Below are 15,287 nucleotides of genomic sequence, written 5' to 3' on the forward strand. Positions count from 1 at the left end.
TAATAATAATAATAATAATAATAATAATAATAATAATAATAATAATAACAACAATTTCCCTTAAATAATAATAATAATAATAATAATAATAATAATAATAATAACCTTTACTTCAAGCATTTGTGATGGGAGCTACAAATACTTCCCTATAGTATCGGTTTTCACGGCATAGAGTTCCCTATGAATGAAATCTCGAGCTTCCACTATTGTATTTGTGCACATCATAAACATAGATCTTTCATAATTGTTTGTTAAGATTATTAAGACATATTTCAGTTATCCCATCAATCATCGGGTCATGATACTTTTTATAGAACTTTTTATAGAACAGAACGTTGACTGGGTTAGGTCTTGGAGCCTTTGTTGGGTTCATTTGAGTTCTCGATTATGCTCATCTAGGACTGCATTGGGATGTAGCTCAAAATGTCGAAAAACATCGATTTAGATGCACAAAGTAAAGATAAATAGTCATTGGCAATGGAATGAAGATCACTCTCGTTTATGTGCCGCTAAATTAAACACTTTTAGTATGATCTTTTAAAATTATATATAAAATTTGATTAATGATATTTTTCATGGTCACGCTTGTTCAGATCGTATTGTTTATGGCGTCATGTCATTCTAAACGTTTTTACGTCGATTCTAAACGTTTTTACGTCGATTCTATCGTGTATCTTTTACTTTAGCTAATTATTTATTTTCTTTATAATTTTGTGAGCGTACGACTCTTGCCACTTTTGATGTCTACATCTGTCCAAGGTTGAACCCTAGGATTTGACGGCAGACATAATGATATCGAGTTAACTTGGCATCGTAAAATTACAACATTCTTCTTGTTCAGTATGATTGTAGCAATACAAATAAGTAGGTGGCTTGGAGTAGCCCAAGACATTATTCTACACGCCGCAACAAATTGAATTAGAAACCTAATTGTCGAGTGGCGACCTCGCCCCAAGAGAAAATGCGATGTGTCTAAAAACTCTAAATCGTAAATAGATTCAAGCACCATTTTGATCGCTTTTTTCATGATCTTTTCCTCAAACATACTAATAATGAGTTTGGTGAGGCGAATCCTCTGTGAAGTATTTGTTCTAGAAGCACTCCGAGAAGCACTTTGGATACGTCAAACTCACTCGAACTATTTGAAAAAAACGACCCAATATGAACGGACCAAAATGAGGGCATTCGATGCCCTTTGCCATGGAGGGAAAGACAGACAACAAAGAGAGGAGTGATGCTTAAAAGGTGATTCGTACAACTTCTGGTTGTAAAGGGAACCACAATGTGCAACAGTTAGGTGACTGCTAGGGTGTCATGGCCCAACCATTAATTAACTTGGTCATGAACCAAACAAACATTACATGGAAGAATACAAGTCAGAAATAGATTCACCCCCGAGCATATCATGTAGACGTTGCTCTCTTTGTGTAACTGTTCAAGCCCACCGCTAGCAGATATTGTTCGGACTTTCCCTTTTGGGCTTCCCCTTCAAGATTTTAAAACATATCTGTTAGGGAGTGGTTTCCACACCCTTACAAGGGAATGTTTCGTTCCCCTTTCAAACCGATGTGGGATCTTAAAACTTTGAGCTATTTGGATCGTCTACACGGTCTCAACTTCATATAACGAGATCGACATCACACAAGGATGAAGAGTCAGATATTGACCCATTCAAATCAAAATCCAGGTTCAAATCCTACAAGATCCCATATGAAACTCCTCAAGGTCATGAACCAAACAAACACTACATGGAAGAACACAAGCCAGAAATAGATCCACCCCGAGAATATCATGTAGACATCGCTCTCATTGAGCTGTTGGATCGTCTACTCGGTCTCAAATTCATATATCGAGATCGATGTCACACAAGGATGAACAAACCCAGCAGGACAAGTTAGATCTGTGACCCATTCAAATCAAAATCAAAAGATTGTGCTGCAGATTCAAATCCTACAAGATCCCATATGAAACTCCTCAACCATCTTTCCTACCTATCAGCTAAATCAACCAAAAGAAATTGTGTAAGATCTAGAAAGGGCTATAAGGGACTCGGGTTTATTCCATTTTCCCTTGTTTTCGAGATCGACAAACGCGTCTCGAGACATCTACATGAGTTTATATCAGATCTAAACTGAATTTGGGAATGAGATATGTTTTGTCACATTCAAATTATCAAACAACATGATGGGTAGTAGAGTTTGATCAGTGATGTTGGAAATGGGTCCTGTCAAATATGGAGAGGCTATCCAGATTTGGTGTTCATATCTTCATGGAGAAGAGAAATAGAAAATTGACATGTCAAAATCATACCAAGCTCTAATTGGATGTCAAATCAAAAACAACAAATAGGACATCACAACCACTTCTCAAATTTGAATCAAATTCAACTCCCTTGTCCAAGAAGCCTAATCATACCCTCAATTATTCGGGATCTCTGTATTCAAGCTGACACTTTTAACCTTAACGCTCCATGCTTCACGTCTAAACAACTCAGACAAGCATATCTTTTATCTCTACTCAAATGTATTAAGATTCACGAACCTCCACAACAGTATGATAATGTCCACTCTGAGCATAAACTCTCATAACTTTTCCCCAAAAGGCCTCGTACCAATGGAGATATTCCTTATAAACTCATGATCAACCCCTTTAATTAGTCGATGTGGGACTTCTCTCCCAACAATTCTCAACAAAAGGGGTTGATCATGAGTTTATAAGGAAAATATCTCCATTGGTACGAGACCTTTTGGGGAAAAGCTACGAGAGTTTATACTCAAAGTGGACATTATCTTGTGGAGATTCGTGAATCTTTAACACATTTGAGTTATATATATATGATGTCCCATCCACATCATGTACATCTCAACAAACCTCAGATAACAACGGGAAATCCTAGATAGATAACCACCAACACCATAGATTGAAACCGTAACTCAAGAACATATGGTTCGCCCTTTCGATCATTAGGTCAATCCAAGGAAGTCATTTTACTTCTACAATGCACAATTATCCTCAATATCATACTAAAACTAAGTAAAACCATAATCAATGCATAGACATATACATATGGTTACAAATTCAATATAATGAAAGTTCTAAGAAAAGTACCCAACCTCAACATGATAGCCAATTCAAGAGCACCAAGAATCAAATCAGTAGTATGGTATGATTTCTCAAGGAAAACTTCCCTCTCTAAATATTTTTCCTAAAGAGTTCAAGATTCTTTACCATAAACAGATGAGAACAGAGAGAGAAAAAAACAAGTAAATGAAAGGAAATGGTTTGGTCAGCCGATCAAAACCCAAAATGGAAAGAAATTGGCATTGTAAAGTTAATCTAAACCCAAAAACAGCATCAGAAACACAATCTTTCACAGTTTCTATAAGAGAAATATACTAATTATAACAACTGATGAATTTGTTCTTACTCTTATCTCATGATGGGAGCCATAATTCTCCTTAATTCCAGCCATTACAGCCTTTCTTGTTCTTCAATCTCTTTGCAGAATCTCTTTTCCCTTCAATCGACAAAAGGAAAGAAAGAGGAAAGAAATCCCAGCCAGTAATAGAATATCACATTATTGAGAAGATATATATATATATATATATAATTAATTGAGCACAACAATTTTCATCACTTACAATAACGACAACGACGACATTATATAATCAATCTCCCCTTTTCAATTTGTATAACAACCAAAGCAATCTCAAAAAAGAGAAAAAGATAAGAAAGAAAGAAGAAAAAAATAAAAGATCAATGAACATTGAAAGGAGAGAAAGAGATTATTAAACAGAGAGTACAAACAAATTACTCAACTCCTGCACCTTGTAATGGCGCTGCATCCACGGCTGTAAGGGTTAGCCTGAGCTCCGGGCTGGCAGTTGTAGTATGATGCACCGCGTCTCGAGCACGGCACGGTGTTCCTCCGCAGAGCGCCGTAGCTGATGTACTGACTGGTGGCCAAGATACGGCGGCTGATTTCCGAATCGAATTCGAACTCCTCTCCGCCGAAACACTCCGCTATTGTGCCTTTGCAGGTCGATTGGTTAGGAATCCATCCGAGGCTGTGGTGGATCCCGAGGCCGCCGTGGACGGCGGTTGAGGAGCAGCTGAAGACCACAAACACAGCGGCGCAGATCAGGAAGAATGTCGAGGAATTGAATCCGGCCATTGCCATGCAAGAACAAGATCTCTCTCTGCTCTCTCTCTCTTTCTCTATCTGAAGTCTCCTCGGAATTGACGGTTTCTTCAGCTCCGGCAGTCGCTCCGGCGATTCGTCGGTGGGTTCTTCTTCTTCTTCTTTAGCACAGAAAAAGCGAGCAGTAAAGAAGCCAATTGAAAGACTTATTTAGAACGTGGTCTGAAAATCTACCCTTATATTTCCACTTAATAACGAATATGCCATTCTTTAGTCTTTGTTATGACGTCATGGGATAACGACTCCACCCAAGTACCAACTCGTGGAGAAATATTAACAAACTCGTGCAAAACGGTGTCGTTTTAGGTTGAATGTTCATATAGCTTGTTTATTATACTAGCATCTAGGGTCGAACTCCGATCATTTCATAAATGATACAAAATTGAGCTCAAACGATGAAATAAGAGGACAAAAAAGTCCATTTAACCTGTGGGAACCGTCTCGAATCGAGTCGAGTCGTGAATCTCCGTTTAAATAGGTCCTACTCTACCCCTACCCCGACCCTCACGAATTTCTTGAAACCCCTTCCGATCCCTAAAAAAATAAATAGAAAATGTGATTTATTTCTACTAAAACTAAAAATTCTATTTTTCATATAATTAAAAAATAAAATTTATGCTAATTATGTCGTTATTTGTAAGCCACCTAACAATGTCAACTTGGTAATTAAAACAAAACTATGGGGGTATTTTGGACTTTTCAAGTTCCACCGAATACACAGCATGTAGTTGACCGGCTGTCTTCCTTCCATTGTTGGTGAGAAGGAAATGGCTTTTTTTTTTTAAATAAATAAATACAACTTATTAATAATTAATTGTTTTTTAAAAAAGAAAATAAGAGGAAATTATTTTTAAAGTCCGTCAAAGAATCTGTTAACTGAAACGCGTTTATTCCATGCTTTTTCTTTTTGCGGTTCTCTTTTTCACCTAACTCCCCACCACCAATTGCTCCGTTATCTCCGTTACCGTCAACTTTCAACTATTTATTATATTTAATAAAGTGGTTTGTTTATTTTTTACAGCGTAAAATTAAGGCTTGAATGGAATATAAATTACAAATTTGCGCAATTTTTTTATTTTTTTTATTAAAATTGGAAAAATCAATTAAATTGTTTATTTTTTTTTTATTTTTTTTTTACACCTTACCATTTCAAAATAACGTTGAAATGACTCGAGAACTCGATCAACCTGGATTATCAAACCCAAATGATAAAAATATGATTGAATTATATTTTTTTCGATTTGGGTTGGGTTGAGTTGGTTCGAGTGTTGACGTGTTTTATCGGGTCAACCTGACCAACCCGAAAATATGGTTACAATCGAACCCTACCCTACCATACTTTTTTTAATTATTATAATATTAAAAATATTTGAAGTTTGTAACTAACGTTAGTGATACATTGTGACTTGTGAATATTTGATTTTTGAGTTTTATAAAATTTTAGCTATTAAAAAAACAACCCGACAATCCAACTCAATCTACTTTCAGGTTGGGTTGGGCGTAAACTCTATCTAGGTTGTTTGAGTCACCCACCCAACCAACTTAAGATCCGTGTCATCAACTAAAAAAATATTTTAAAAATTAAAAATTAAAATACTTATTTTATAATATATTTAATAAATATGTAAATCCTAATATTTTTTTGTATTCAATAGGAAAATTAAATAATGACAAAAAAAAAATTCAAAGCAATGGAAAAGACAAAAATACCATTACTAAGCATCATACAATACGTTTGCATTGATCTATAAATGCACATAGACAAACAAAGGACCCAAATGGAAATAAAGCTGAAGGAGCAAGGGCAAAAATGGCATAAATAAATATCAATTTTAATAAATAATAATAATAATAATAATGGGTTAAATCCCATTTAAACAAATTTGTGAATGAATCCAAACGTTTGGTAACTAAAAAGTAGGTGGGAAATAGGAAGGACGAATAATTGGAAGCTTTATTAAAAGGGCTAAGAATATATATATATATATATATATATATTTTTTTTTTTTTTTTTTAATTCAAAATTTTGTCTTTAATTGGAAGAAAATGAAAATTAAAATGGACAAGCTAAGAATATATTTATCTTTTTCTATATACATAATTATATATTTTTCTACAGAATTCATTTTATTTCATATAAAAAGTAATATTTTATACTCTTATTATGAATAATAAGCTATGAATAAATTCACGAGCTATCTTTTTTTATTCATGGTTTCTCTCATTTTATCTTTTAGTGCCCAGTATATAGTTCAACCCAAAAATTTAAGTTTGGATAAATGTAAATTTAAGGTTAAAATATTATTTAAGTCCGGTATACTTTCAAATATTAAAATTTAGTCCCTATAATTTCAATAAAACTTAAAATTGAATTTTTTTTTAATAATCGTTATTATCCTTTCTCCTAATTTTAATTATTTTTTGCATAATTATTTTTTATAAAAGTTAACTTTAAATAAAGGTAGGGACTAATTTTGAAATTTATTCAAAATACAAAGGACTAAAATAAATAACTTATAATTATATAAACTAAAATGGAATTTAAACTGAATATAAACTCATTATTTCTCAAAATTTCCACATTTAGATTTGATGGATATTTTTGTTATATTGTGTTACTATTTTACCCTCCAATTATGATTCTCTCACTTAATATGTCGATTCAAATCATTTATTTCTTATTAAACCAAAATCAATTATAGTAAGTAATATTGCAATTAATTAAATATAGAATAATTCAAATTATTTTTACCTAATCAAATTATTTATTCTTCATTTATTACACACCTCCATTTTCCAGTTGTTTATTTAATTATTTTAAATTATTAAAGAGGTAATATTAATATTTAAATTCTTAAAAAATTATGTTAATAAAACATTATATATTTTTTTGCCTATAAAATATAATAATTCATTGTTATCTTTTTAATACTTTTTTAATATAAGTTATCTTAAAAATGAAAAATTTTAAAACAACAATTTTTTTAAAAGACCAATAAACAGAAGGAAAAAAAAAATTCGTTAAAAAAATCACACAAGTAAATTTTTTTAAAAAAAAACATATTAATAACTTATCAAGTACAAAATTGAAAATTCAAAGACTTCAACGCACATTTTAAATTTTTAATTTAAAGACGAAAAAAACAAACTAAATTTATTATTAAAAAAAAAATGAGAGAAATCAATCAAGCAATCAAGTAAACAGGACTAAATGAGGAATTAACAGTGAGAATTAAAAGAAGGATGGCTCACTAGGCTTTTTCTTTTTTTCTCCGGTAAAAAGCTTTTGCTCTTCCAGCTTTTCCGGAATTTCCATCGTATCTATAAGATGACATTAAAAAATGTTAGGAATCACGGATCTCCACAATGATACGATATTGTCTAATTTGTGGATAAGTTCTTATGGTTTTGCTTTAGGCTCCCCCAAAAGGTACACCGTTCGTTTGACACTTTAGTCACTTTTGATACCATGTTAGGAATCACGGATCTCCACAATTGTACGATATTGTCCACTTTGAGCATAAGCTCTCAGGGTTTTGCTTTGGGCTTCTTCAAAAGGTCTCATGCCAATAGAGATAATATTCTTTGCTTATAAACTCATGATCATTCCCGCCCAACAAAAAATACCTGAAATCAATCCAAAAGAAGAAAGTACAAAAGACCCCAAAACCAACAGCTGATTCTGTTTACAACTTAACTGGAACTGGTAAAAGATGAACAGTATATGACCAAACTGACCCAATGATTAAGGCAAGGATGCACAAACCACCAGCTAAATGAGAGGGAGTTGAGGGAGTTGGCATCTTCTTCTCACGCCCAGGTTGATGTTACGCTACACTTCCATAGGACTGAGCCATCCGTGTTGGTGTCTTCTGAAGTCGGGCCCTGCATTTAACGTCGTACGAATTATGTTGTCGAATTGGTATGTGACTACCCTGTCAATATGCAGGCAGGCAGGCAGGCATGCATGCATGAGTAGAGTGTAGAAATCAGACAACTGGTTATGTGTGATATTGGTCAAACAGTACAAAATGTGATTCAATAATGCTGGAGAAATGGAAAATGGCCAACTACAAAAGAATTTGTTTAACCACCTATATAGTGGTCAATAAGGGTTATGTAAATAATAAAAGTTTTGGAACAAACAAAAACTCATAGTAGCCACCTACTTAGAATTTAATATCCAACTTTGACAACCAAATGTAGCAAGGTCTAAATTAGCTTGCTTTTTTCTTCTTGTCGGAGAGTTAAACTCTGCACAAACTGATACAGACATTCACATATATAAAATAATAAAATATTTTTAAAAAATACATTTGATTTAACCTCCTGTTTAACTGGTACCACGATCACGCTTGTCCAAAGCATGTTGCTTATGGCTGCATGATAGATGTCCTAGTCTTGCTTGATCGGGTCGGTTGACAAGGACGTCAACCAATTGAGTGGGGGAGGATGTCACGGTCATGCATGTCCAAGGCATGTTGTCAATGGCCACATGATAGATATTCCGGTCTTGCTTGTCCAAGACGTGTTGTCCATGGTTGCATGCCCATTTCAAACCCCTTTTACATGCTTTCATCCTAGATAGGTCTTTACCATTCCATATTGGGTCAGTATGAGGGTGTACGACCGATCTAAATTAGGTTTTTTTTTTCTTTTTCTTTTTCTTTTTTTTTTTCTAAAGAATTACATGTCCCTATAAAGACAAACTAAAAGAAAGGCTAACTAAATCTAGATTTACTAGATATTAGGTAATCTATCTAAATAAATCTCTAGTAATAGGTAATAGGTAATAGGTAATAGGTAATAGGTAACAAGACAAGATAAATCTATATAAATCTCTAATCACTAGTAACAATATAATAAGATTTAACTATTTCTATTATTTAATGGGATTACACAAATATTACCTAAATCAAGGTTTTTTTTCTCAATAAAAGTCGTGTATATAATAAAGGGTTTAGAGGGAATGAGTTCAGGTCGTAGTGACCACCTACCTACGATCTAGTATTCCATGAGTTACCTTCACCACCAAGTATAGCAGTGTCAAGCGTTGCCACATGATTAGTAGAGATTATAGAAAGAGCTCTCCAATTATAGATAAAAAGAGGGGAGAGAAAACATAAAAATAATCCTTAGGGAAAATACATCTGTTATGAGGGCTCGTGGTCTACCTTGATTAAGTGGTAAATAAGCTCAATCGCAATAGTTTTATTATGTAGTTGATAGGAAAGGTACATGTCACACCTCAAACAGTAGCATAGTTCAGCTAATTTCAAAACAAACAGGGACCATATTGCTAGACTTCCAACCAATAAGCAGAGTCAAACAAAAAATATATGTGATTGGAAGAAATTACGAGATAGGGCTCAACAATCTAATTAGGTTCATGAGCCAACAAAAAAGTAGATGCAACATGCAATTTAGACAAAAAAAAGAAATACCTTTCTAGTGTTCTTCATAGTATGGTGGAGTTGACTGAACACACAACTCGTTATCATCCCCATCATCGTTGTCATCATCCTCATCTTCTTCATCTACCCAGTTACTGGGATGATGTTGAGAAACGGCAGGACCGTTAATATCAGACCTCTCTGAAAGTATCGTGTAGCCCAATAAGAAAAAGTTACTGGCAGCAGGTGTAATAAGATATGATGGGTTAAGAAAAAGAATAATGAGGTATCTACTGACCTTGATGTTCTCTTCCTAGATCCCTTCCCACAGAATGGTCTCTACATTAAACAGTCAAGTTACTTAAGAACCACAAGTAAATATATCCGGAAAAAAAATATAATATTTGACGAACTAGAAGTTAGAAATGTTCTCTAAGGTGAGTACAGTAACAATGTATAAGTTACAACATAGTACAGTTTCTGTACGGTGAAGAGGAAAATGCCTCAACCTTATACTCGCCTAATATGCACACAGTGGTAACTCTACAGTCTTCCTTATTTTCAATTTGCTGTGTCTTATCAATGGTGAAACCGGTCCCATACTTCATTAATGTATTCCATACTTGACTCAATAATTGCCCACTTCTTTGGGTGTTTTATATTAGTTGTAAGATCTCTGTTTAAAAAAATGCAACATACAAGTTCATGCTTTTCTCAGTGTTCACTTCTTCCAAACAACAACGACAAGCAAGTACTATGTGAGGTATGAAGTACAACATTTTACGATAATAGCTAGTGAAAGGACAGTTTTCCGGCAAGGATGTCAGTATCCCGTTTCCAAAACCTAGTCCAGTCGAAAAAAAGAAAGAAATCTAGTCGGATAGGACTGAAGGCTCTAAATTATAGTTAGCTCCACATCACGTTCCAATACTATGAATATTCTTGATGAAAGGTAGATGTTCAATCCTACAGCAAAGATGGGGTCACCATACCCGATTTTATTAAGTAAACTAACATTCACATTGGTGTGAAATTCATTAGAATTGTAAGCGACATCACATACAAACAACACAACCAGATTATCACTTCAAAACTAATCGTTATGGAGACAAGTTGCATTGTAAAGGATACCTAGCACGATCGACAAGGTTATATCCCTGAGCGCACCCAGCTTTTGAAATCTGTACATTACTAATCCTTTGAATTTCCATCTGTTCAGAAGAACTCAAATTGCTCTGGCCTTGTACCTGCCCTTCAGCACCATTCCCACTTCTTGGTGCACTTCCTAAAAAAGGGTCGAAGGATGATTTTAAATACAAAACAGTTTCTTTATCGAATTTCTACTCAAATGAGAGAACCAAAGATATTGTGACAGGGTTATGAAAGGCCTAGGTTCAGGCATGGATAAAAACAGAGACCTGAGAGTTCAGACCATATTCTGGTATGATCAGATGGATGGCCAGAAACATTAGCTCCGGGCCCATCCTGCTGTGGTTGGGACCCAGCCCTGTGATCAGATTCACCCTGTCCAGTAGTAGCCTCTTGTGGTGGCTGTGATCGGCTTCCTGCATGGAGCTGTGATACTAACATGGTCGCAAGAACAAGTGTAGCATCAAAGTTTGTACCAGACCCATCATCTAGACCAAATTTTGGCGCCAATAGAATTGGCCTGCACATCCAAATACAAAATCCTATCATATTCAATAACAAAGTTTACTTTGTAGGAAAATTACTTGCACCATAAGAACAAGTGTAGCATCAAAATTAAATGACCAGGCTAGAGAAATTACTTTTTATATTTAGAAGAGGATGGACGTAATTCCTGTGGGAGCTAAGACAAATAATCCATGGACTACAAGAGTCAAAACTGTATATAACTTTCCTCCAGATCTACATGCCATTTAACATTTAACCATGTAGAAATTAATACACCTCGCAGTTCCATAAAATGAATCTCATTCAGGCACATCTTGTACATTTTTTTCCTTTTTGTGCTCTCATCTTTGTATTTCATTCAGAATCCTAGTTACCAAGTGCTAACCAGAAAGATGAACAAAATATTTTCATGCCTAAGTCAAGCGGTTAGAAGAGCAGAACTGGTATTTCAGCACCACTATGCCAATTAGAAGTCAGAGGACCTCAACAATTAAATGCTAAAAAGAATGCAAAAAAAAGGAAGCAAAATAAATAAAAATAAATAAAAATAAACAAAAAAAAAAAAAGTCAGAGAACAAGAGACGTGCAATTCTTACNGTTAGAAGAGCAGAACTGGTATTTCAGCACCACTATGCCAATTAGAAGTCAGAGGACCTCAACAATTAAATGCTAAAAAGAATGCAAAAAAAAGGAAGCAAAATAAATAAAAATAAATAAAAATAAACAAAAAAAAAAAAAGTCAGAGAACAAGAGACGTGCAATTCTTACTCCCCAGCTTTCTCAAAAAACAGATGGATGTCAACTTCACAGCCCTCGCAGAAAGAAAGAAATGCCTGAAATTTGATGATGAAAGTAGCTTAAAGAAAATTTCTAAGCCATGAGTATCAAAAAAGATAAGCTTAAATTAATTGTGCTTCCTAAATATAGCCCAAGATTGTAAAAATAATAATAACAACAATAATATCAACTCACCACAAAGCATATAGAAGAAAATGTTGGTAGTAATATCAGAAGAGCAGCATTCCAAAAAAAAAAAAAAAAAATTGAATTAATCCACAAGTGAGGTCCAACAAGTACCTTCAATTCTTTTACTCCAAATGTTATGTCTACCGGATCTCCACTGTGAGAATAATGGACAAACTCTTCCATAGGATCTATCCAGAGTTGAGTATGAAGCAGCGCGTCATTGTCTGCAGTTAAAGAATGGAGCATCACCTATATTTTGGTAGATCCATTGAATGTAACGAATTTTCAAGAGTCAACATCTCTAAGGAGTTGATTGGGGGGAAAATTTTAAGGTGAAATATATTAATTAATCTAGGCTTGTCATTATCACCTTTGGTTGGGTCTATATAACTTCGAAGCTCAACAGCCTTTCCTTCAATCTCAATTGCAGCTTCAGAAGGTAAGGAAGTTGGTTCTGTTGCAATAACAGTGATCTCCTGCAAGGATGACTGAAAATTAGAGAGTAATCGATTCAGATCTCGAGGTCTCACAACTAAGTCACTTGGGAACTGTCTCCTGTCAAGAGACAGGTGCTGTATGTCTGGCTCAACGTTGCAAGAAATGCAGTATGTTTTCTTTATTCCTGCAAGCCAGACAAGATTGATGTATTTAAAGGAAAATTTATCATGGAGCTATAAAACTATATGGTATTGAAAACACAAAATCATTTCGTAAGAACAATAATCCTTGTTGCATCACTTTTATGTAGGCCAATTTTAACAAGTTTAGGGTAATCTAGACCCTTGATAACCGGATGGATTGCAAACATGGAACACATTAATAGACATCATCATGGTCCATTTTCACCTTTGCATCACTTTGTTGCGCTTATTGGACATTGTTATAGATATATATACCAAAGGTCTCATTTATTGCCCCTCTATCTTTGAATATAACTACCAGCATAATTGCAGCACACGATGCAGTGATGTTTATGCTTAGCGTACATGATACTAAAAATATTAGATTTGCTTTAGTTGCACTCTTTAGTTGTAGTTCTCAGAGGATATATAATCAACCAATGTCAACATACTGGAACCATGTAAGTTAGTCGTCATTGTGTGACATTCTTAATTAGTAGGCATCTGTATCAATGAACATAGATCATTTAAACATGATTTTTAGATAAACGTGAGTACTCGTATAAACTATAAAAGGGCAGCTGACCATTGAAGCATTCCAAACTCCATTGTATTTTCAATGCATAAGTATCTGGTAACCGCACTCTCAGATGGTCTACGCTAGCAATGGATGTTCTAAGAACAGAGCAGACAGCCTGACATGGAATGTCATAATAAGTAAGCATAGGTGCTAAGGTACTGTTAGTGAATGCAATACAGCACAATATCATGCATACCTTCAAAAGAACACTGCATTGCACTTGATTACCAGAAATGGCATAAGTATCAAAGAACCCGGGCTCAAATGTTATAGCTTGATAGGCAGACCGTGATGCATTGAGGGTGTAAAAAGCCAACTGAACTTGAAAATAAAACAATCAGCTTTAAAATTGATCCTTACATATAATTTCCATACCAAAACAACTCAACAAGCTAAGCAAGCCTCAAGGTTTTAGCTACATCATTTCCATCTTATTTTACAAATTGACATAACAAAGTTCACTCAATTTTGGTTCCAGACAAAGGGCAGAGGAAAATTTGCATTTCTGTATAGAAGTTAATTTCGCTCAAAGATGCTAACCACGTTCTACATGCATAAATGGTCAATAAATTGGATATAAATTCACCGAACAATGCACTGTTTCCAGAATCGCTTGCACAATACAAATATCTCCGCCTAATTTTGAACTCATCAAAATTTAGCACTAAAATTAAGCTTACTGTTTCTTCAGATGCAAACGATGTGAGAATCTTTGACTAAACTATTCTAGGGAGGCAGAACTTGAGGAAAAAGGGAGAATATCGAGTACCTGCGATGGAGAAGCTTGGATGACGAGCTCGTTTCCGATGCGAGCAAGGCATGTGACTGAACGAGCGAAGGTCTTGAGAGCATTTCCGCTCAGACTAAACTCCATTGATCTCACTTTATCGGCTTCCGATGATCGAGTCCGAGAGAGAAATGGAATCGCACTGGTTCTGTATTGGCGGGAAGAAGGAAGAATACTGCGCGAAGTTTCGAGGTTCGTGAATCAAAATTGCTTTGTGAAATAAAAATAAAATAAAATAAAATCTTTGAAATTGGCATTTTAATTTTTACTCGTTTTAATTTTGACGTCACATTGTTTTATTTTTAATTATTTTAAAAAATATTATTTATTTAGCATACGTGTTACTAAATAATGTCCCGTAAAATTTAAATATTAAATATTCACATGTCATAATACATCAAAATATTTGTTACGGACTTCAAATATTTTTAATTTTTATAATAATAAACATGGTTGGGTCGTAACCCTATATTCATGTTTATCGAGTTGACCTAATAAAAAAATGTCAACCAAAAACCAAATTTTTTATTTTTAACTGTTTATTGAGTTGACTTGTCAGCCCTAAACCAATTTTTTTATTTTTAATCTCTCTCTCTAAGTTTTTTTTTTTTACTCTCCAGTACAATGTTATCCAGTTTGAGTATAAACTCTCATGACTTTGCCTTAGGTTTTCATAAGAGGCATCAAACCAATGAAGAGAGTATTATTTCATTGTAAAGTCACGATCATTCCCTAAATTAGCCGATGTGGGACTTTCATCAAACACCTCCCCTCGAACAAAGTACACATTCCCTTAATCGAGGCTCGACTTCTTTTCTTTTGGAGTCTTAGTCATTTTTTACTATGCCTTCAAGGATCCTCGACTCTTTTTTCTTTTGGAGTCTTTGTTCGACATTTGAGGATTCTATTGATATGACTAATTTAGGGCATGACTCTAATACCAGGTTAAGAATAAGAAATGGAAGTGAGATTGAAAGTCCAAAAAAACATAGGTGAGATAAAAAATCAGTAGGATCTGTCCAAATTTCATTAATGTTCACAACATTTAAACAAAATACAAACTACAAACTAAATATTGAAAATA

General features: G+C 34.3%; 2 protein-coding genes across 5 annotated transcripts; both read right to left on the reverse strand.

Annotated features, from left to right (window-relative positions):
• Nucleotides 1–3,562: 3,562 nt before the first annotated feature.
• Nucleotides 3,563–4,328, reverse strand: LOC111798486 (protein RALF-like 33). The gene has a single exon (XM_023681661.1). It carries the CDS (start codon nt 4,178–4,180, stop codon nt 3,815–3,817), a length of 366 nt encoding a protein of 121 aa, XP_023537429.1. The 5' UTR covers nt 4,181–4,328; the 3' UTR covers nt 3,563–3,814.
• A 3,437-nt stretch (nt 4,329–7,765) lies between these two features.
• LOC111798487 (cell cycle checkpoint control protein RAD9A) lies at nt 7,766–14,404 on the reverse strand. Of its 4 annotated transcripts, none has more exons than XM_023681662.1 (11): nt 14,186–14,404; nt 13,613–13,732; nt 13,423–13,531; nt 12,587–12,838; nt 12,328–12,440; nt 12,019–12,083; nt 11,013–11,263; nt 10,726–10,879; nt 9,893–9,933; nt 9,646–9,795; nt 7,766–8,086 (listed from the first exon to the last, which is right to left on the reverse strand). In XM_023681662.1, exons 1-10 carry the CDS (start codon nt 14,288–14,290, stop codon nt 9,650–9,652), a joined length of 1,356 nt encoding a protein of 451 aa, XP_023537430.1. In that variant the 5' UTR covers nt 14,291–14,404; the 3' UTR covers nt 7,766–8,086; nt 9,646–9,649. The 4 variants fall into 4 exon arrangements, with proteins under 4 accessions (XP_023537430.1, XP_023537431.1, XP_023537433.1 ...); XM_023681663.1 differs by having other exon boundaries at nt 7,766–8,136; XM_023681665.1 differs by having other exon boundaries at nt 13,613–13,737.
• Nucleotides 14,405–15,287: the final 883 nt, after the last annotated feature.

Source organism: Cucurbita pepo, chromosome LG07, assembly GCF_002806865.2.
Source record: "Cucurbita pepo subsp. pepo cultivar mu-cu-16 chromosome LG07, ASM280686v2, whole genome shotgun sequence".
In the NCBI taxonomy this organism is placed as follows: Eukaryota; Viridiplantae; Streptophyta; class Magnoliopsida; order Cucurbitales; family Cucurbitaceae; genus Cucurbita; species Cucurbita pepo.